Raw genomic sequence first — 20,022 nt, 5'->3', positions numbered from 1 at the left:
ATAAAGATAACCACCTACATAACTCTAATATTTTTATCTATAAATTCATTCTTTGGAAAAAAATCTCTTAAATAGTAATAATTCTAATAAAACTTTGTTTTTTTATGTTTTTACTATACTTAATTAATTTAAAAAATGAAAAAAATTTTATATCTACTTAAATCTAGATTCTTATAATATATATATATATATAAATATAGTTATAATAATTAAAACAGGTTAAAAACTGAACATTGAAAAATGTATTTAGACTAATTAAAATCTATATATCCTTGTTTCTAATCTAAAATCCAATAAATAAAATATATATATATATATATATATATATTATATGTATATTATATCCCAGTACAGCTAAGCTGTATTTAATATATAACTAATTAGTTTCAAGTCTTTTTCTATAGTAATTTTTAACTGTCTGGTATTTTACTGTATTGGATATATAATATACTAAAAATACATTTAGTTTATAATATATATATATAGCTTACAATAAATGTATTTATAAGGTATTTTTATAATTATTGATTCTTATAAAATACTTTAACTGTCAGCTGTATTTTTAACTGTTACCATTAACCTGACCTGGCCATTAGCCACTCTATTTTGAGTTATTTATTAATATATTAGAAAACTCTTTTTAATATATTTAATAATAGAAAGAATTATAAAATTATTAATATTTTATTAAATTATTATCTTTATAAGTAGAAGTTATATAATATTAGAATATAAATTAATAAAGATAATAAATATATTATATAATAAATTAGATCAATTAATCTTAATAATATATTATTTTATTCTTAATTAATTTTTTAAATTAGGTTATTTTTAAATTTATAAATAAAATATAGCTTAAAGACTACAATAAGATTAAAAATAAATTAGAAATTTGAATAAATTATTTATTATATATAGAGTAATTAAGATTAGTAGTATATTTAAATAAATAGAATAAATAAAGTAGATTAGATATTTTAAATCTGTATTATAAGACTTAAGACTTATATATATATATATATATTATAATATAGACTTAGAATACTCTATTTACTTATATATTCTATTTATTCTATTTATCTAATAATACTACTACTTCTAATTATCTTTTATATAATGTATAATTTATTTAAATTTCTAATTTATTTTTTAATTTATTATATTTTTTAAGCTATATTTTATTTATAAATCTAGAAATAATATAACCTAAGTAGCTAGTTAAAAATTAAGAGAACTATTATTAATACCTGCCAGCCTGAACTGCTATATCTACTACCCCTACCAGCCTGCACCTTGACATATCTACACCTAGTATTACTTTAATCAGATATAAATTTTAGTAAATCAATATATGTAATAATTCTTTAATTTAACTAAAAATTCTACTACTATATTTTTCCATTATTTTTCCATTATTTTCCATATTATTTTAATAGAAGACTTGTCAGATCTCCAAATTTTAGTTATCCCGAGATTTCTCTTAATCAATCTTCTTGCTTCTCAGCCTTAGCCATCAAGCCTCCATCACACTATCTTAAGATTATCTTACAACTGTTCTGCTAACACAACATCGGCCGACAAGGAAAGAAAACCACACCTTATCCCGGTCAATACCCATCACCCCGGTCCTAAGGCTTTTCCAAAGCCTCGCTTAGAAATACAACCCTATTTCAACTATTACATTACCTTTATATTTTATTTAGTTCAGAAAATAAACCCCACAGCACATTCTCACCAAGACACACAACCTCTTACAATCGCTGCACATAGACTACAAAAATGCCGTTACATGAAGATCGGAAATATAATCAAGATCTTGCACTGGTAAGTTGGATGCTTCTTTAAGTTTTCTGCTATAGTAGCAACACGAAAGCAATGAACACATGACTGACCTGCCTTATACTAATCATATTGAATAGGCCTTCAAAGACATCGCCAAGTATGTTTACTGTATCTGATAAGCGACTTTCCAGACATGCGTCACTGACGAATTGCCCAGAGGCGAGGAGGCGGCACTAGCCATGGAGAAGCATCTTAGCGAACTCGAGTCTAGAATTGATGAACTGCTCAACAAACGCGATAGTGACAATGACAGGTCTTCCAGCGACATCGACCATAGTCAAACGGAGATGCAGCCGCAGCCGCAGAATGGCAATTATCCCTCAAATAGGCCTGCCAAATGAAATTGACCGTCCGCTGCCTTTTCCATGACTCCCTTCTCTGTTACAATCCCGTCGATGAGTGTAGCTGGTGTGATATCAAATGCTGGGTTCCAGACATTAATCCCTTCTGCAGCTATGCGCACAGTCTCCAATTCTCCGACTTTTGAGATATTGCCTTCACAAGGCCCTTTCACTCTTGTAACCTCCACAGCGGGCCGTTCTTCAATAACTATTTCATCACCGGATTTGGTTGACAAGTCGATGGTTGTGAGTGGTGCGGCAACAAGGAATCTAACGCCGTGGTATTTTGCAAGAACTGCCAGCCCATATGTCCCTATTTTATTGGCAGTATCGCCATTGGCTGCGACCCTATCTGCACCCACGACGATCGCACTGACGCTGGCTTTGGAACTGGCAAGAAGTGCGGCAGCCATAGAATCTGTTATCAAGGTAGAGGGAAGACCATCGTGCACCAATTCGAAAGCAGTCAACCGGGAACCTTGATTGTAAGGTCTTGTTTCAGTGCAGTATGCATGACGCAGACTATTCATCGAAGACAGGCTGCGAATCACACCCAGCGCTGTTCCATATCCTGATGTCGCTAGAGAACTGGCAAGATATTAGAATTAGACTTCCCCCTTATAGGATGGCATACTTACCCTGTATTGCAATGAGTCAGGACGGTGGCCTTTCCCTCTCCAGCAGTCACAGCGTTTGCCATGATCCACTTAGCGCCATGCTCCCCTATCTGCTTATTATCTTGAACGTCCTTCAATAACATCGCCTCCGCGGCCTTTATGAAGGCGACAGCGACCCCATGACCTGTCGACCCATCATGGGTAGCACTCTGAGAGACCACGAGCTCAAGCTTTCGCGCGGCATCGCCTAGATTGACGGCGGTGGGCCTACTGCTCACCAGGTACTCTAGCTTCTCGACAATGAAAACACGAACTTCATCCGCAACTGAAGACAAGCCTCCATCTGCAATAAGTTGGTGAAGCTCAGAGGCAAGGGCAAGGGCTGCTACTATAGCAATGGCAGGCGCTCCCCGGACTTGCATAGCCTTGATAGCATGCCAGGCTTGTTCACTCGTCTTGATTTCGATGAATTGCTCCACATAGGGAAGTTGCAATTGGTCGATGATAGTGAGAACACCCTCATTATATTTGATTGCCTGCAGTGTCATGCTTGCCCCACTTAAAGAAGAACGAGCGTCACAGTCTTCTAAGCAACAGAAGTGCAAGTAAATACTAGAGGAAGGATGTATTGTTGGCCGAACTGGATTGCCCTGAAATTTGACTGTCGCTAGAAAACCTCTTCTTGGTGTTGAGGCGTTCGGTCCAGGGCGGTTCCAGAAGTAGTGGGGCAGATGTGGCAAGCGCTGGACCTGGCCGGAGCAGGTTGTACCATGCATATATTACTATTTCTTTGCCGAACTATCACATGTAGAAGATCTATCATCCCTCTCTATCTATCGGATCTCCTATGCAATGAATAGGTACAATAAAGCCATGGCTCACTCTGCAAAACTCGCTATCACACCCAATCGCTCTCAAGCCTAAAACCGGGGGCTTTGCTATTCTTCAAATGGCACACTGTACCTCAGGTTGAAGCACAATACTGCCCAGGTATATTCAAGACGTACTGCTTCCTGGTTTGACCTTCACTCGCTGCTTCCGTCCACCAGAGACAACATCCTTTTTGAAGTGCTCTTTCCACCCTCGCAGGGGCTCGGACAACGCGCTCCTCACCTGTAGGCTTGGCGAGGAACTGCACATCCTTGTGATGACCGTGGTGCCTTCAATGGTGAAATTTATCAATGAGCGGATATGTAAAGCACTACTCCGTATGTATCAGGATAAGCATGCGAGACATGATTCGTGCATGAGATATGATCAAACAAACCATTATTGCCCCGGATAAAAGCATCGCCATAGCTTCGTGTCAACCGTCCGTTCACAAACTCCTCAGATTTCTCCAAGGCTATGTTCATGTAGCCATCTACTGACTGGAGTTCGCCTAGGACATCAAGTATTAGCTTCCAGAAGCTCGGTGTTCTTTCATTTCAGACAGTTCTTCCAATCATCATTCTCTTCCTCAAAGACTGGGATGCAGCTGTCACGAAGGAGAGAGCCAAGTCCTTGTGTACCTTTATAGACAACACCAGAGTTTAATTTGATGGTCACCGGAGCACCGATTATCTCGCCAAGGAAAGTCGATGGATCTTTCCCTTCAGTGGATGTACCATTTTCCATCTTGACTAAGGTATTCTCAAGGACAGGAATCGATGCTTTCGGGTCAAGCAATATCCAGAAGTCTGTCTGTCAGCCCACTCTAGGTGGAAGTTGTTTTCGTTTGCGATTTGTCAAGGACCACGTTAGCCGGACAGCTAGTAATCAAGGTTAAGTAAGGCACGTGCTTCCCCCATAAAAAGCGGATGATACCATCTGACAGGACAATGATGGAAAATCGCTTTTTAGCAAACCACCAGTTCCCAGGCCTTCCATAAAGACTCGTGCCCGTGCTCAATATAGATCCTTTTTCATTAGCTGGGGGTTCTGCACTTATATGAATCCTCGAATTCACAGTCATCCGTCAAGGTCGATCCGATGCGTTCATTCTTCAATAAACCTTCTTGGGCAAGCAGGGGAGATGAAACCCAGGATGTCAAATTTTATCGACATGCTAGTCAGGTATACAATGACATAGTTTCCGCAAATCGAGATGCACTACGTGCCAATCATACCCAAGCAACACGACTTAAACGGCGACGTACTTCGAATGAGAACCATGGGGATGACACATTATCTGTGCGGACCTGCAAGGGCTATGAGGCAGCTGGTGATTGTCAAATATCGTCCTACAACTCAGTTGACCAGTGCAAGTCTGCGCAGGAAAGCGAAGATGATCTTGACTATCATGTCCCAGATGCACCACAGCACGAACCAAGATTCGACGATGAATATGGTTTTAACCACACAAAACTAAGAATTGCGGTAAAGCCTCGCGATGAAGTTGTTGCTACTGGTACAACAGCCGCAAATGATATGGGCGGAAGCAGAAGCGCGCACATGGACACCTCCCAATCCTCGAATATGCCGAGTCCTACTGAACCAACCATGACTATCAGCACGCATATCCCATCATCTGATGACGCAACAGTCCAGATTCTCATCACGTCGAGCATTAATCACACTAAACCGCTCATAGTCCGCCGGAAAATGCATCAACCGTTGAAAGATGTCCGTCTGGCGTGGTTTAATCGTCAAGCTCTGCCGAAAGAATTACAGTCTTCTATATTCTTGACCTGGAAAGGAAAAAGGCTTTTTGATGTTACTACATGTCGCAGTCTGGGAATTGGAGCCAAGGGCGGCCATGCATATGGAACCGATGTATACGGGTTCCCGCGAAATGACTGCCCGGATTTACAAGTTCACATGGAAGCTACCACTGAAAATTGTCTCGACCTTAATGTCGACAACACACTACCTTTTGCTAACTTGGAGCAAAATCTCGGATCCGCCGCTGGAGAGCCATCGCTTAACAGTCTTGTTTTCAAGTCCCCCGGGATTGATGATCTTAGATTGAAAGTTAGCCCCCAGTTGCAGGTCTCACAGCTGATCTGTTTGTACCGCGAAGCTAGACAAATCCCCCAAGAACACGATGTTTACCTAATATTTGACGGTGAGCGCTTGGAGTCTGATCATGTCCTAGCCGAATATGATCTTGAAAATGATGATCTTCTGGATGTAATAGTCAAGTGACAATTTTCGTGGATCTACTACTCAGTTCTAAGAGCTGCTTGTTCAATTTGGTCGTCCTGGTTACCCAAATATGACATAGCACGTGATGCACACGCCTTAGGCCTAGGCAAAGGAAAGCCAAGAAACATCAAATGATGAGGAATTTTGTCACACTGTAGTTGTAGTCAGTAAGCTGGGTATTCTGAGTCGAAGTCCCGCCAGAGAACTCAGCTAACCACGTCTTCTCACTACAGTCTTTAGAGAAACCAGCTTGAAGTGTTACAAGTGGCAAACCCAAATCACCATAGTATCTTTCATTACACGGGAAGTATGATAACGTAACCTGAAAAGAGCCTGGCTCAAATTTTCACTCACTCGATATGTAAGCCGCCGCAAGTCTAGTTTACTCTACATTCAATTAGCGGAGTCGTCCGACCAACCTCAAACGTCAATGAAGCTGCTTACAGCCAATTTTTTGGCTTGTGCCGTTAAGGGCTGCAAAGCGGCCGCGTCGTCCTACCCCCTGCATTTCAAGGATGCTGAACTCGAGATGCAGGAGGTCGACTTTCAGCCGGAATTTATACATAATATCATCCCACGAGTTGACTGGGAAGGTCTGCGTGTAATGGCCAATGAGGTGAATGAGAAATTCTTTTGCAAGAGAACGTATACACTTCGGGCGGCTTACTCAACCTACTTAGCTCGGCTTCCCCAATATCCCAGGTTCGAAGCCCGAAGGTGATATGCTCAATGACGAGCAGACACTGAGGGACCTTCATAAGTTACTCCTAGAGACTCATGTTGTTGACGGGAAACTATGCTGTGGTCACTGCGGGCATGAGTACGTGATTAAGGAAGGGATCGCTAATTTTCTCCTTCCCAGCCATCTGGGTAAGACCAACAATTCTACTCAAACTTCAGATTTATGCTGATAGTAATAAAATCAGTCTGAGCTTGATTCTCGATGATTCATGCACCGGTGCAATGGCCAGAAAGTTGTTAAATACCCTGTCCATACTGGGCACCTTTGCCTAGTACAGGGCTGGTGGGAAAGATTGCTCCAGTCTACGCTCCCAAAATCATGCAAAAATCCTTGTCGCATGCTATCAGGAATGGCATTTGTCATGGACGTGATAAGATGGATAAAGGTGTTGGCGAGAAGTCGACTATAAATAATCTTACAGCGAACACCGCACTACAACCTCGATAACAGTTCTTGACCTCCATTAGACACGCAATTTGTTCGACGCCATCAGATTAATACTACTTGCTCAATGTCTATGTGGTAGATTTGCATGCCGCAATGCGGCAGGGAGCTCATGACAGTTCTCATGACGAGACTTATCCCGAATTCAGGCCGTGTAGCTTCAATTTGAATCCGTTCCTAGTTGAGAAAGCCCTTACAGCCAGTAGAACCACATAGACAGGGGATCCTGTCATCGCTGTCCCATTCCCTTTCGAACTTGTAATCATACGTAAGCTCTTCGTCTGTAGATAGAATGCATGTCAGTATGTCCAATCGCTGAAAATTATTTCTGGGTAAACTTTACCTCTTTCGATGTCCCTCAAGGCATATATGACGATCCTTTTACTACCGTCCACTTTGATGATCTTGGCAGTGCAATTAGGTGTACAACTGTGGTTAATAAACCTTGCAATGCCTCCTCGCTTTGTGGCATCAATGACCGTGTTCTCGTCGATACGAAATAGGTAACTGCTGCCGATTCCACTTTTCAAATACCGTCGTTCTCTCATATCTGCAACCTGCTGCCGGACTTTCTCACCCACGTATTCGATGATCATATCATTGGCCGAGATATTTTCCTCCGCATACAAGCCCCAATTATGAATCGCAGACCGAGCGAAGCGAACTGGTTTCTTTCGCTTTTTCAGCTGATTGAAACGAAGAACATCGCCGTCGCCGCTCTGAGTTGGGAGAGCCTGCTTTTGCGCGTTGATATCGGCGATAAGTCGGCGATTATTGACTCTTGTGGATCTGGAAGTGGATTTTGATATCGTCTTGGCTGCAGCAATCCTTGCGGCTTCGACAGCAACAGTATGAGGGTCATTCTTTGCCTTCGCTTCTCGCTCTTCACGAGCCCTTTGAACTTTGATACGGTGTGGCAAATATTTCGACTTCTCCGATTCCAGAATCTTCTTTCTCCCCTCCGTCCTTGCTGCTCCTGTGATATTCGAGACATAATAGCCAAGGATACTGGTCTCTTCGCGCACGGGCCCTACTTCTCCTGGGCGGTTGAGGGCTTTGATTTCCTTTTGTCTCCAAGCCCAAGCAGAAAGACTTCCAACGTTGGATATTGGCAAGCCTTCCAGTACGTCACGAAGGAAACCCAGGTCCTCGCCGTCTTTTATGAGATTCTGCCATCCATCAAGATCAAGCACGATAGCTTCGTCGTCCTCGACCGTCGGTCTAGGCTCGTCATTGGAAACCTTCCATTCGATCTCAGTCCTTGACACTTCCCTCTGGGCTTCAAGGTCACTTTGGCTGACGGGAACGAAGACGCAGCTGTGATCTTCGTCAAGGGGTTCGGCCTCAACAGCCGCCTGGGAACACACAAGTCTTGCAGTGTCGTCTGTCCGCGTTGAATGTCCGGTATCATGACCACCAATCGGATCTTTGCTGCTGGCGATATAAAAATTTCCATTGGCAACGTCCCTTTCAACAATCTCCATGTCGATAGATGATTCCATTTCCATTCTACTCTCTGAAACTCTACCAAGATCGACTCCAAAGAGGTCGTTGTCATCTTTATGCCTCTTTCGCGAGTTGGCTGTGTCACCTTCTCGTTTTCTCTTGCGCGATGCAGGGGAGAGTTCGTGCAGCTCACGAGATGAAGCATCATACGGAACATCATTAACCGGTTCGGCCAAGGAATCAATGTTGTTTTTCGGAAGTGCACTGTACAAAATCTCGCCATCAGCCTTTCCTGGAGTAGATAAGTCAAATGTCTCAGGGGCAGATCCATCAATATCCTCCGAGTCCGACGACTCCGAGCTCATCCGACTTGGGGCACGACTGTCTGGATCATCAGTGTCCCTTGTAAACGGCGTCCTCTGCTCGTCATCTGAATCGTCCACGTGGTGTAGTTGTTGTAGTCGGTGATAAAGAGGTCGAACGTCTTTCCTCCGCGATGGCTGTTTACGCCTCTCATCTAAGAAAGCGGTGTCTGTGTGGTTGAGACGGTGAGCCTTCCTAATACGTGGAAGCGCAAGGATGCTCAAGTTTGAGGAACTGAAAGGGTGACGGGCTGTGGATAATTCTGAGCGTGAATCTGGTGTCCCCACTGGACTATTTATGCCAATCTGGAACAAAGGTCGTTTCGCCCCTTCTGGATCACGTATACCGAGCTGTTTCCGTTTTGCGGCATGTCGGTCTGGGTCAAGGTAATCATACAAGGTAGGTGCAGCAATCCGAGATTTGACGTCTTCGAGCAGTTTATCCTTTAAATCCCGAACAATTATTGCTACCACTTCCTTGCAAGGATCCAGGTCATTTGCTCTCTGTCTTTTCTCTTCTTCGAGGTCCAGTTCAGCCTCTCTCTTGATCCTATCCATTTTCGCTCGCTCTCGCTGCTCTGCCTGCAGCCTCTCTGGGCTGGGGCTGCGCTCGTAGCCTGGATTGCCATAGGGTTGGCTTTCCATGTTCATGATGTAGGTAAACAAAGGCTTCATGTGGCACATCTTGTAGCAACGTTCTGTTTCCTCTTCGCCTCGCCTAGAATTTTCGAAAATGATGTAATAACCCGTCTTGTCACATCGAATATCTTTCCAATCGAATACTTTCAACCTTTTTTTCAGGTGAGGAACGGTCGTACTAAGGACTGGAACATAGCAATGCGCAATGAAGATATATGGGTCTCGCTTGATTTGACTCAAAATAGGGATTTCCTCAACCAACGATGGCACAAGTGATTTGAAGAAACTAGCTCTTGGTCCTTCAGGAATCACGGCTGCCGGCCGCATCGAAGGCCTTCCCGATGGACCTTTTGGGGCTGACGGGGGAGGCTCATTGAGATTGGCAGAGAGACTGGCTTTCGCCTCTTCGGTGACTGAGAGATTGTTCTTGTATCCCATTCTCTGGGAGTCGATCGCTCTTGACACTATCTTGTCGGAAACGACGCCATCTCGATCTAATTCAACTCGGATCCTCCGTGTCCCGATGCGCTGCTCTTTCTTGCACTCATAGTAGGCTCGCCTTGCCGCATTCATTGCGAGTACCGGGCCGCCTCCTCGGAACGACACACTATCTTTGTACTTCACGGAACAGATCCCAAGAAATCTGCCGGTTATTGGATCAGTACGATTATTTATCTCGGCAATCTCTCCGAAGCTGGAAAATAATGCACTGATTGGTGCAATCGGGGTCAGAGGATCAAACCCAGTAACCACTATCTGGATCGGAGGCCCAGGCCCAATGGTGGTAGTAGCATCGTACACCCATTGTCGCAACGCATATGGGGCCGGTCGAAACTTTGTTTTCTGCTTGCAGCCGGCACCACGTACATAATTAAGTATGCCCAGTCGAGGGTCTGGTGGCCTATCAACCTGTCCGTTGGAATTGATTTCCGAATAGCGCGCCTTTCTCCGTTTGTCTTTCGATGTTCGTCTTTCCGTTTCAGGGTCGAAGATGATTTTCCATCCTCTGGAATTCCCAACCGAGCGTCCCTGAGATTGTGGTGTTGCTGGGGTTTGAAGCAAGGTGATGGCTGGCTTCGTTTCATCAACTCTAGGATATTTTGATAGAACATCCACTGTAGCCATTGACTTGGATCGACCTGGACTGAGCTTCTGAGTGGGTGGGGAGTCTGCATTCGTAAGCGGCGTCAGCGTATCTAAGCGTCCTTCGCTGCTAGATGTCGCGCCGGGTGGTAATGCAGAAGCGTGAGGCGTGGAAAGACTCTTGTTTGTGGAGCTTGACAATCCATCCGGGCATGTATCGGATAACGTATTCTTCATATCCCGGGGCAATTCGACCGTTGAAGTTGCGCTTGTAGTGCTGACCCCCATAGCAATGACACCCGGAGGCTCTGCGGAATATGCAAGTGTTTCGTGGTCGACATCGTGATTTGTATGGACTTTGGAATGGGGCCTGTCCTGGGTGGCTTTGCGTTTCTGCTGTAGAACCGATGGAGCGGTGGGAAAAAAGTCTGCAAAACCTGCTGAGGCGCGCGACATGATGAGAGATGGCTACCAGCCAAAACCACGAGAATCGTGACTACCAAGCCGCATCCTTGATATATGCCTGTTGATTAATGGGCGATGTATTGCCGGAATATGCTCCTGGAACCAAAGGCGGTAACGTGAAGAGTCAAATTGACGAACCTTGGGAAAACTGGAAGCGGGTAGTGTATGCTGAGACGGGAAGCAAGGCGAGAGGGATGATTGGGCACTGCAGGAAGGAGGTCGTTTGACACAGTAAAAAAGGGAGGAGAAGCGGGTGGGACGTTGGAAGAGTCAAAGAGGGTGAGATTATAAGATTTACCCAGTCATAAAATTAGTATGATGTACTCCGTACCTACCCACAACTACCGACGCGACCTCGACACGCGCTGGGTACGGCTGATGACAAAGTGGCGAGTGTAACTAAGTACTGTCTGTCACTTTTTCTGTATGTACAGTACATAGTTACTGCACTAAACGAAGCAACGGCAAGTTATTGATTACTGCTCTCTCATTCCATTCTTTCTTTTATCATTTTAGGGCTTCTTGCTATTTCATGCTCTATGAATTCGCATTGCGACACTGAACGCGGCATCTTTCACTGATAACTCTACCTGTTTGAACCATTCCCTTGAACAATCGCCGCACACGAAAGCATACACCATTCAAAGTACTATCCGCATGTGCTCTTCTTGGCCAGCAATCATCCAATAGCCTACAGCCCATGCAGTCGCATCGCTTTGCCTCTGATAGGAGTGATTCGTGTCCTGTATATCCGATATTCATCTGCTGTACATGGTCGTTAGGCGGTTACACCCTCAAATCTTGTTTGTGCCTGCCTTGCGGCCTAGTGTCAGCCGCTGAAGCATACTGAATGATGAATGAGCCATGCCTGCACACTTATAGAAAGGGGGGTGGTACACTGATGCAGGCAGGCGTGGGCAACAGCAGTATGAGTTTATGATATGAACAAGTCGAGGCAATCAGCCTGCCCGAGATACATTACCCTGGTTGGCCAATCATCAAGCGTACAGTATAGACCCCTGGGAAGTGATGTTCTATAGGATAGTAGTAGATACTAGTAGAGTACCCTACTACCTCGTGTTAGGTAGTGACCTCCTAAGCACAGAGGTGTGATTTTTAATTTGGTCCCCAAAGAGGTCAAAGTTTTGGCAGTGAGATAATTACTGTATAATCTACACCGTACTGCACATACTATCACGCAAGACTACATACGATGTATGTGACTCAGTGTAAAATTGTCACGCATGGTATATGTATGCAGTATAGTTAAGTACAATGCTCTATATATCATTGCATATGGCAGTTTCGTCGAGATATTCTGCAAGCACTTTAAAGAGTCTTCACGCCAAGAATATGAGTCATGGATACTGTTTATGTGGAACCTTATATACTTTTTACTGTTTATTACTGTATAACCTATAAGAAAACAAAAGATGGCGGATGTGGCTCACCACATTAGATCTCGGAAAATCGCCATATGCAACGACGCGTAAAGTACACGTGACTAGACAGTATCCAGAGTACTCCGTACTCATAAGTCATAAGTCATTTGTGCCCCTATAAGAGTCCCACCTCCGTAGAGTTCAATGGGCTTGGAACTGGGCCCGGGGAGGGGCTTGAAAGGGTAGCCCGCCATCATGGTGCTGCCTCAGTAGCTCAGTGATGCACCTCCATGTGCTGTGTACCTAGGAGTCATACAAATATATATATGTATATATAAATATAGTACTATTTAGTGCTATACACTTACCTAGCGGAGGTACTACTAGGTCCCGCAGACAAACTACCTGTCTAGGGTAAATAAGCCAGAAGCGGTCAATAGCATCGCCTCCCGGGGGGAAGGCCCGCCCGGGCCGCCCTGAGGAAACAACCACAACAGTAAAAGTGGCCCGGGGTTGTCACTCGATAATTAAAAGAGACAGCAGCTCGAAGTAGCGTCTATGTAGGACCAGTTTCTAACGAGAATCATGTATGGGTAGAAGCAAAGCTGCAGAAATCCAGTCCATCGTTGGAACCCCACCGGGACAATGGGTAGATCCGGTCTGCTGTACTAGTCTGGTACTATCTATGTATAAGACAGTAACCAATCAGGAGGAAAGGGGGAGGGGTTTCTTGGCACAAGCGAGTTTCAGCCTACCGCGGCCATAAATTGGATACGTATGAACATACTAGGAAAGGATTGGGAGGCACCTAAGAAGACACGATGCCCTGTTATGGCCACCGGGCACCCCTTCCACCCCTTTTCTATGTTTGTAGAATATTCATCAATGTAACTATCAATATCGCAACACCCGTAACTGTCACAAGGTATGTAAATTGAAACCAAAGAAGACTTTCCTGTAATCGTCGAGAGATTTATCCTACATACAGACAGACGGTCTCATGCGTCCGAGACGTACCTATACAATGCGCACTCCCTAGACAAGGCCATGAACCCATTTACTAGTTCACGACATCATTGAATCGGGAAAAAAGAAACAGTCTTAATGAGGTGTCTAGCGATTTTCCCTACCACGGCACCAATCGCCACTAAGTGAGAAGTGGGCTATTATTAGAAAGCTATGTTTAGAGGGCTGTGGCGGCATGGCCTGCGAGTTGAAATCGGCACTTACTGTATGATGAATTCCCAGCTGCATCTCAACAGTAGTCTACTGCGTAGATACCGGTAGGATCGTTGTACAGTACACAGTCCTCAAACCATAGCCATGGCGTCGGAATTGACCTTGTTCCTTGACTATAATTAGCAACTTGGGGTTATTTTTCATCTCGAAAAGTGGAGTCGAATATTTAGGATGGGCTCGATAATAGGCTGATACAGTACGATCTTATATCATTCAGCAAACTCTCATACCGCGGGGAAAATACCAACATTACCCAGCACTTGATGTTTGGAGCCGAGTCACGGGTGAAACATACCAATAGATTATGTGAGGCGCAGAGTGGGCTCATTGGCTACTATCTTATTTGATGAATGGTTGTGCCCTGGAGTGCCTGTAGCAGCTTCCCTGGTCTGTGTGCTAATGTGGGTCAATCTTACCACATAAAACATAACAGCTCCCCCTCCTTCCGACCTTCATTGTTTGTTGCTTCCCATCAACTACTACTAATATCCTGCCTGTTCTTTATCTTGCCCCTTCTCTCCATTATCCGCCCCCCCCCCCCCCCCGCTGACCATCACCCCTTCTCCTTAACCAAGGTCCTCCTGTATCTCATCAACAGAATATAGTGTTTGTGAATATCCCCTGGATCTCTCCTCGCTCGCCCCTGCCGTGCTTTGGAGAATCACCCCCTCTAACACACCTTTCCACAGTTGGCACCCATCACGACACATAGTTTCAGTGTCAATACCCGAAATTCTCTCGATTAGCACCCAAATCCACTACCTTCATATCACGTTCTAATCCCATCCCAAACATGTGGTATGTCCCATTCTCCTGACAACCACGAACGAACTGCACTGACATGTACACCTCAGTGGCATTTTCGGATATATCAACTATCTCGTTGAGAGGGACCGCAAATATATCCTTGACACTTTGCTGAATGGTATGTCTCTCCGACCCGTTAGAGCTTGACTCGTGTCCTTCTGACACTACGCAGGTCTCTCAAGACTTGAATATCGCGGCTACGACTCTGCTGGACTCGCAGTTGATGGCGACAAAAAGAATGAAGTCTGTGCCTTCAAAGAAGTTGGAAAGGTCGCAAAGTTGAAGGAGCTCATCGAAGAGTCTAAACCCGACCTCACCAAGACTTTTGAATCCCACGCTGGCATTTCCCATACACGCTGGGCTACACACGGAACACCGTCCCGCCAGAACTGCCATCCGCACAGGTATGTCAATCGTCTCCAGCGGCTTTCCGGTATCCTGCTAAGCATTATCTCGTTTCATCGAATGTTTAGGTCCGATTTGAATTGGGAATTCGCTGTTGTTCACAATGGCATCATCACCAATTACAAGGAGCTCAAAGCCTTGCTGGAGAGCAAAGGATTCCGGTTCGAAACAGAGACCGACACTGAGTGTATCGCCAAGCTTACAAAGTACCTGTACGACCAACAGCCGGACATTGAGTTTACGGTGCTGGCCAAGGCTGTTGTGAAGGAGCTTGAGGGTGCCTTCGGTCTCCTTATCAAATCCGTGCACTACCCCCATGAAGTGATCGCTGCCCGCAAAGGGTCTCCCTTGGTCATTGGAGTCCGTACCTCCAAAAAGATGAAGGTCGACTTCGTGGACGTCGAGTTTTCGGAAGATGGCGCACTTCCAGCTGAGCAGGCTTCCCAAAACGTTGCCATCAAGAAGTCCGCCACTGGGTTGCTTGCCCCTCCTGACAAATCCCTCTTGCACCGTTCCCAGTCTCGTGCTTTCCTTTCTGACGATGGTGTTCCCCAACCGGCAGAATTCTTCCTGTCTTCTGACCCATCCGCAATCGTCGAACATACCAAGAAGGTCCTTTACCTCGAAGATGATGATATTGCCCACGTGCATGAAGGTCAGCTTAACATTCACCGGCTGACCAAAGATGATGGAACCTCCAATGTTCGCGCGATTCAGACAATCGAGCTCGAGTTGCAGGAAATTATGAAAGGGAAATTCGACCATTTCATGCAGAAGGAGATATTCGAGCAACCAGAATCTGTGGTCAACACGATGAGAGGCAGGCTGGATGTTGCAAACAAACAGGTGACTCTTGGTGGACTTCGACAGTACATTTCCACCATCCGCCGGTGCAGAAGAATCATCTTCGTCGCTTGTGGTACAAGCTACCATTCATGCATGGCTGTGCGTGGAGTTTTCGAAGAGTTAACCGAGATTCCAATCTCCGTTGAGCTTGCCTCCGATTTCCTCGACAGACAGGCACCGATCTTCCGCGATGACACGTGCGTCTTTGTTTCCCAATCCGGAGAGACTGCAGACTCGCTTATGGCACTTCGGTATTGTCTCGAAAGAGGGGCGTTGACTGTGGGCATTGTCAATGTTGTTGGCTCCTCCATTTCACTTTTGACCCACTGCGGTGTTCACATTAATGCTGGCCCTGAGATTGGCGTCGCTTCAACTAAGGCTTACACTTCGCAATTCGTGGCCATGGTCATGTTTGCCCTCTCATTGAGCGAAGACCGCGCCTCGAAGCAAAAGAGGCGCGAGGAGATCATGGAGGGTCTCTCCAAGATCTCGGACCAGTTCAGAGAGATCCTGAAACTTAACGAACCCATCAAGCAAATGTGCGCTAAGTTCTTCAAGGATCAGAAGAGCCTGCTTCTGCTTGGTAGAGGTGGTCAATTTCCCACGGCTCTTGAAGGTATGCCATATGTTTCTAGCGACTGCAACCAGGTGCATACTAATGACCTTCATCAGGTGCGCTGAAAATCAAGGAGATTTCCTACCTCCATTGCGAGGCTGTCATGTCGGGTGAATTAAAACATGGTGTCCTCGCTCTCGTGGACGAGAACCTGCCAATCATCATGATACTCACCAGAGACAATATTTTCACGAAGTCTTTGAATGCTTATCAACAAGGTAAGTCTAACCAACTCCAAGAGGTGGTTTAGTTCTTCAAAGGATGACTAACCATACAATAGTTATTGCTCGCGGAGGTCGCCCTATTGTTATCTGTAACCACGATGACCCCGAATTCTCTTCGGCTCAAACGGAGAAGATCGAAGTTCCGAAGACGGTTGATTGCCTTCAAGGCCTTATCAACGTTATCCCGCTGCAGCTGATTGCTTACTGGCTTGCGGTTGGCGAGGGCTTGAACGTTGATTTCCCTCGAAACCTTGCGAAGTCGGTCACCGTCGAGTAGTTAGCCATACTGTCCCTACTGTCCGACTCAGTCCGGTCACAGAAAGTGGCCTGGGTTGCGTTATTCTCTCGTTTCTTTCCACCATAGCCTCTGTGCAAATGACTTGAAACTTTTCTAACGACAAAAGAATGCAAGCGCTACCAATAACATCCGCCCATCTGCTGAGCATGGCTGCGAACCTGCTCTGGTCTAAATGAATCATTCACTGAAATTGAGAAATCCAAAGTACAATTTCGAGTAGTACGCACCGGCAGGGGTTCTTTGTCATAATTATCTTCTAGACTAGTAGGTTTATTGTTACACCTACACATAGCTTGATGATTGAGTAAGTAATACCGTATTGTAGACGCGCGGCGGGGTCGGATCGGACCCCCACTTTTATCCGGAATTCGAGCGGGATGCTCCTAAGTCCAAGTGTCATGGTCTCCGACCTCTTTGTGTGGATAGCCTTAGGGGAATCCAATCATAAAATCAAAATCCGATCATCCACCCAACCAAGACATGACACCCATCAAAGGTCCAGGAGCTGCCCAGGCCCACAATGGTAAGGACTCTCCTAGCTCAACATCTTGCTTTTGGGAATTCTATTAACGCTGATCGCTTTAGGGTCGGGGCTCAGAATTGCGATCGTTCACGCCAGGTGGAACATGGAGATAATCGGCCCCCTTGTGGAGGGGGCTAAACGAAGCCTCCTATCAGCAGGAGTTCTGGAGGAGAATATATCACTGCAAACTGTCCCAGGCAGTTATGAGTTGCCTTACGCCGCGCAGCGGTAAGCGCGGAAAGCCAGCTATGGATGAGGCCAGGGATTTTCTAACGTTGTATTATTAGGATATATGCTGCCTCGCAGATTCAATCTGCTAGGAGTTCGACTTCTTCCCAGGCCATCAGCGCCACGGACTTACTTTCCTCATCAACTGCAGACCTTGGGAAACAGTCTTCCCAGTCGCCATCCACTGATGCGCCTCAGCCATTCGATGCTATTATAGCGATAGGCGTTTTAATCAAAGGGGAAACCATGCATTTTGAGTACATTGCAGATGCCGTGACTCATGGGTTAATGCGTGTACAGCTGGACACGGGTGTGCCTGTCATTTTTGGCGTGCTTACTGTCTTAAACGAGGAACAGGGCCTGGAAAGAGCTGGGCTGGGCAAGAGGGGAATTCACAACCACGGTGAGGATTGGGGCAACGCAGCCGTGGAACTCGGAATGAAGAGAAAAGACTGGGCCGAAGGCAGGAATGTGTAGGGTAGGCTATCCTGGTTATTGAAGCGATACGGGGCAGATGAGAAAAGACGTCTTCTTGTTCTTAGTCGAGGGCTACAGACAATAAAGCTCATATCAGATGAAGGTGGTTGTTTACTATGCTGGTGCCAGGCAAGAACGATGTCATTTGTCATGACAGCTCGCAAGGCAGGAGGCAAGCCGGGGTCGTCAAGCCTCACGGGCATTGCGTACCCGTATACCGGCTGGGACCCCATTAACTTCACTCTTGCATGCGTTCGCTATCATTAGTATCGCCCTTCGTCGCATCTTCTTCCTCATCCTCTCCCTCGAGAGCCGCTTTCGCCGCCCGCTCTGCTTCTTCGAGGAGCTCTTCGGGTACCTCTTCATGTCTTCCTTGTGTTGGGCCGTCTAGCGAACTAATCCAAGTCATTTCGAGCTCGAATTCCTTGTCCTTACTGTCTTCATGGGCGACATAGATGATCCGAGCTGCCTCTTTCACGCCATCAACGAGGCTGAGATTGCCAGCACCCAGGTCCAACTTTTCCAGTTCAGCCTTTGCCGCCTGTCTACCTTTCCCGGTTGCGGCGCCATAGTAACCCTTTCAAGATTGTCAGCATAGTTATATTGGCTCAAAACCCGCAAGTTAGGGCCCCTTACCCAGTACAGACCACTTGGCTCAATCATGTATAAGCCTGGGCCTCCAGCTTTCGCACCCTCAACTTTCCCCCCGGAACCTGCTTTGGGCCCGCTTCCAACCTGACCGTCAACGGCAAGCTCTGCTTCGGAGTCCCAGCCTCCGACAATAGCGGTCACCCCGAAGGGCCTCACACTTGAGTAGAGTGTGTAGGCCTGTACGTAACTGCCGAGCCGGTTCGAAAGAGCGGAGATTGGAATGGGTCCTTTGTAGACGTTTCTCCATGAGGAAGCCTCGTCTCGAGCTCGAGAGACAAAATGCCGACCATCGGGGACTAATCCAGCCGAAACCTACATTGGGACCAGCGTATACTTAGCACGAGCAAATTTTCAGAGAGAAAGTCACGTCCACATCCGTGGACACGAGGTGTTGACCTTACAATACCAACGTGGCGATCAACAGTTGCTATCCTCTTGTTCGCACCCGGCTTGAGGAGCTTGCTGCTGATGATCTTCTCCACTGCCAGTACAACGCCATCTTTGCATCTGATGCCAACCGCTGTTCCCCCATTTTCAACAGCTTTGACAGCATATTCCACCTGTATGGATAGTCAGGGGGCTATATTGTTTCTCAGCTCACTTGCACAAGACTGTACCTGGAAATTACGGCCATCCGGTGAGAATACCGAGTTCGAAAGATCATAACCAGTACCGATAGACGTCTAAGTCCATAAATGTCAGTCTCGTGAGCTCAGGAATGCCAGCCCTGAAGGGCACAGTGGTCAGACGAACCATGGTGATTGTGAATAGTCGCACAGGAGGTACGAAGCCAATACGGAAAATTGAGTGAGTGACTGGTGCAAATGGACAGGGATGTAGTGGAGAGTTGTGAGTCCCAAAAAAAAGGAAGCTGAAATGGCCGGAGAACGAAAAGAAAAGAGGTCGAGCAGTAACTGATATGGATGGTCAGCCGAATGAAGTCGGGTCGGACGCGTAGATACAATCGATGCCTGTTACCCTGGCGGCGGCGGGACTGAGACGGATGGAGCTGGCCTTGGCTTAAGCTCGCACGGATCACACGCCGCTTTAAAGATCCGAGGTCAGGTGATAAAAAGGTAGGATGACGTCGTCTTCCTAGGTCTTCCGCCCGGCGAAGGGTACTGTACTGTACTGCCATGGTGGCCGCATCTGACTGCCTGCCCGTGGTGCGCTTGTTCTATATGTATGGCTCTGTGGTAAATTACCTGGTATCCTC

At 46.0% G+C, this 20,022-nt stretch overlaps 8 protein-coding genes across 8 annotated transcripts; 4 read left to right on the top strand and 4 right to left on the bottom strand.

Moving 5' to 3' along the window:
- Nucleotides 1–2,009: 2,009 nt before the first annotated feature.
- Nucleotides 2,010–3,517, bottom strand: BO97DRAFT_376238 (S-methyl-5-thioribose-1-phosphate isomerase). The gene is made up of 2 exons (XM_025693011.1): nucleotides 2,825–3,517; nucleotides 2,010–2,774 (listed from the first exon to the last, which is right to left on the bottom strand). The coding sequence occupies exons 1-2, from the start codon at nucleotides 3,349–3,351 to the stop codon at nucleotides 2,159–2,161; spliced, it is 1,143 nt and encodes a 380-aa protein (XP_025547862.1). The 5' UTR covers nucleotides 3,352–3,517; the 3' UTR covers nucleotides 2,010–2,158.
- A 77-nt stretch (nucleotides 3,518–3,594) lies between these two features.
- On the bottom strand, nucleotides 3,595–4,523 carry BO97DRAFT_408234 (U4/U6-U5 snRNP complex subunit LSM6). Its single transcript, XM_025695812.1, has 3 exons — nucleotides 4,315–4,523; nucleotides 4,071–4,184; nucleotides 3,595–4,004 (listed from the first exon to the last, which is right to left on the bottom strand). Exons 1-3 carry the CDS (start codon nucleotides 4,418–4,420, stop codon nucleotides 3,982–3,984), a joined length of 243 nt encoding a protein of 80 aa, XP_025547861.1. The 5' UTR covers nucleotides 4,421–4,523; the 3' UTR covers nucleotides 3,595–3,981.
- A 3-nt stretch (nucleotides 4,524–4,526) lies between these two features.
- On the top strand, nucleotides 4,527–6,051 carry BO97DRAFT_199389 (small ubiquitin-related modifier domain-containing protein). The gene is made up of 2 exons (XM_025690520.1): nucleotides 4,527–4,571; nucleotides 4,715–6,051. Exon 2 carries the CDS (start codon nucleotides 4,775–4,777, stop codon nucleotides 5,927–5,929), a length of 1,155 nt encoding a protein of 384 aa, XP_025547860.1. The 5' UTR covers nucleotides 4,527–4,571; nucleotides 4,715–4,774; the 3' UTR covers nucleotides 5,930–6,051.
- Nucleotides 6,052–6,128: 77 nt separating this feature from the next.
- Nucleotides 6,129–7,286, top strand: BO97DRAFT_472920 (RNA methylation protein TRM112). Its single transcript, XM_025700186.1, has 3 exons — nucleotides 6,129–6,545; nucleotides 6,610–6,799; nucleotides 6,856–7,286. Exons 1-3 carry the CDS (start codon nucleotides 6,360–6,362, stop codon nucleotides 6,858–6,860), a joined length of 381 nt encoding a protein of 126 aa, XP_025547859.1. The 5' UTR covers nucleotides 6,129–6,359; the 3' UTR covers nucleotides 6,861–7,286.
- On the bottom strand, nucleotides 7,137–11,378 carry set1 (histone methyltransferase SET1). The gene is made up of 2 exons (XM_025700185.1): nucleotides 7,459–11,378; nucleotides 7,137–7,396 (listed from the first exon to the last, which is right to left on the bottom strand). Exons 1-2 carry the CDS (start codon nucleotides 11,099–11,101, stop codon nucleotides 7,293–7,295), a joined length of 3,747 nt encoding a protein of 1,248 aa, XP_025547858.1. The 5' UTR covers nucleotides 11,102–11,378; the 3' UTR covers nucleotides 7,137–7,292.
- A 2,882-nt stretch (nucleotides 11,379–14,260) lies between these two features.
- gfa1 (glutamine--fructose-6-phosphate transaminase (isomerizing) GFA1) lies at nucleotides 14,261–17,189 on the top strand. Its single transcript, XM_025695811.1, has 7 exons — nucleotides 14,261–14,341; nucleotides 14,421–14,529; nucleotides 14,586–14,656; nucleotides 14,711–14,942; nucleotides 15,012–16,405; nucleotides 16,462–16,623; nucleotides 16,686–17,189. The coding sequence occupies exons 2-7, from the start codon at nucleotides 14,525–14,527 to the stop codon at nucleotides 16,904–16,906; spliced, it is 2,085 nt and encodes a 694-aa protein (XP_025547857.1). The 5' UTR covers nucleotides 14,261–14,341; nucleotides 14,421–14,524; the 3' UTR covers nucleotides 16,907–17,189.
- A 79-nt stretch (nucleotides 17,190–17,268) lies between these two features.
- On the top strand, nucleotides 17,269–18,324 carry BO97DRAFT_408230 (lumazine synthase RIB4). The gene is made up of 3 exons (XM_025695810.1): nucleotides 17,269–17,450; nucleotides 17,513–17,678; nucleotides 17,738–18,324. The coding sequence occupies exons 1-3, from the start codon at nucleotides 17,408–17,410 to the stop codon at nucleotides 18,153–18,155; spliced, it is 627 nt and encodes a 208-aa protein (XP_025547856.1). The 5' UTR covers nucleotides 17,269–17,407; the 3' UTR covers nucleotides 18,156–18,324.
- Nucleotides 18,201–19,841, bottom strand: BO97DRAFT_408228 (proteasome core particle subunit alpha 7). The gene is made up of 5 exons (XM_025695809.1): nucleotides 19,560–19,841; nucleotides 19,424–19,489; nucleotides 19,208–19,366; nucleotides 18,792–19,118; nucleotides 18,201–18,732 (listed from the first exon to the last, which is right to left on the bottom strand). Exons 1-5 carry the CDS (start codon nucleotides 19,560–19,562, stop codon nucleotides 18,394–18,396), a joined length of 894 nt encoding a protein of 297 aa, XP_025547855.1. The 5' UTR covers nucleotides 19,563–19,841; the 3' UTR covers nucleotides 18,201–18,393.
- Between the last annotated feature and the right edge of the window lie 181 nt (nucleotides 19,842–20,022).

Source organism: Aspergillus homomorphus, assembly GCF_003184865.1.
Source record: "Aspergillus homomorphus CBS 101889 unplaced genomic scaffold BO97scaffold_45, whole genome shotgun sequence".
In the NCBI taxonomy this organism is placed as follows: domain Eukaryota; kingdom Fungi; phylum Ascomycota; class Eurotiomycetes; order Eurotiales; family Aspergillaceae; genus Aspergillus; species Aspergillus homomorphus.
The sequence above is the reverse complement of the archived record's forward strand: the minus strand, read 5'-3'. Positions and strand labels throughout refer to the sequence as shown.

Coding starts and splice junctions, on each gene's coding strand:
- BO97DRAFT_472920 (XM_025700186.1), top strand. CDS start 6,360: ATGAAGCTGCTTACAGCCAATTTTTTGGCTTGTGCCGTTAAGGGCTGC. Junction 6,546..6,609: donor TGCGTGTAATGGCCAATGAG/GTGAATGAGAAA, acceptor CAACCTACTTAG/CTCGGCTTCCCCAATATCCC.
- BO97DRAFT_199389 (XM_025690520.1), top strand. CDS start 4,775: ATGCGTTCATTCTTCAATAAACCTTCTTGGGCAAGCAGGGGAGATGAA.
- set1 (XM_025700185.1), bottom strand. CDS start 11,101: ATGTCGCGCGCCTCAGCAGGTTTTGCAGACTTTTTTCCCACCGCTCCA. Junction 7,397..7,458: donor CTTGAGGGACATCGAAAGAG/GTAAAGTTTACC, acceptor TTCTATCTACAG/ACGAAGAGCTTACGTATGAT.
- gfa1 (XM_025695811.1), top strand. Junction 14,657..14,710: donor CCTTGACACTTTGCTGAATG/GTATGTCTCTCC, acceptor GACACTACGCAG/GTCTCTCAAGACTTGAATAT. Junction 16,406..16,461: donor ATTTCCCACGGCTCTTGAAG/GTATGCCATATG, acceptor GACCTTCATCAG/GTGCGCTGAAAATCAAGGAG.
- BO97DRAFT_376238 (XM_025693011.1), bottom strand. CDS start 3,351: ATGACACTGCAGGCAATCAAATATAATGAGGGTGTTCTCACTATCATC. Junction 2,775..2,824: donor CTGACTCATTGCAATACAGG/GTAAGTATGCCA, acceptor ATATCTTGCCAG/TTCTCTAGCGACATCAGGAT.
- BO97DRAFT_408228 (XM_025695809.1), bottom strand. Junction 19,119..19,207: donor TTGATCGCCACGTTGGTATT/GTAAGGTCAACA, acceptor GTCCCAATGTAG/GTTTCGGCTGGATTAGTCCC. Junction 18,733..18,791: donor AGCCAAGTGGTCTGTACTGG/GTAAGGGGCCCT, acceptor CAATCTTGAAAG/GGTTACTATGGCGCCGCAAC.
- BO97DRAFT_408234 (XM_025695812.1), bottom strand. CDS start 4,420: ATGGAAAATGGTACATCCACTGAAGGGAAAGATCCATCGACTTTCCTT. Junction 4,185..4,314: donor CTCTGGTGTTGTCTATAAAG/GTACACAAGGAC, acceptor TTGATGTCCTAG/GCGAACTCCAGTCAGTAGAT. Junction 4,005..4,070: donor TTTTATCCGGGGCAATAATG/GTTTGTTTGATC, acceptor CATACGGAGTAG/TGCTTTACATATCCGCTCAT.
- BO97DRAFT_408230 (XM_025695810.1), top strand. CDS start 17,408: ATGACACCCATCAAAGGTCCAGGAGCTGCCCAGGCCCACAATG. Junction 17,451..17,512: donor AGCTGCCCAGGCCCACAATG/GTAAGGACTCTC, acceptor TGATCGCTTTAG/GGTCGGGGCTCAGAATTGCG. Junction 17,679..17,737: donor TTGCCTTACGCCGCGCAGCG/GTAAGCGCGGAA, acceptor TTGTATTATTAG/GATATATGCTGCCTCGCAGA.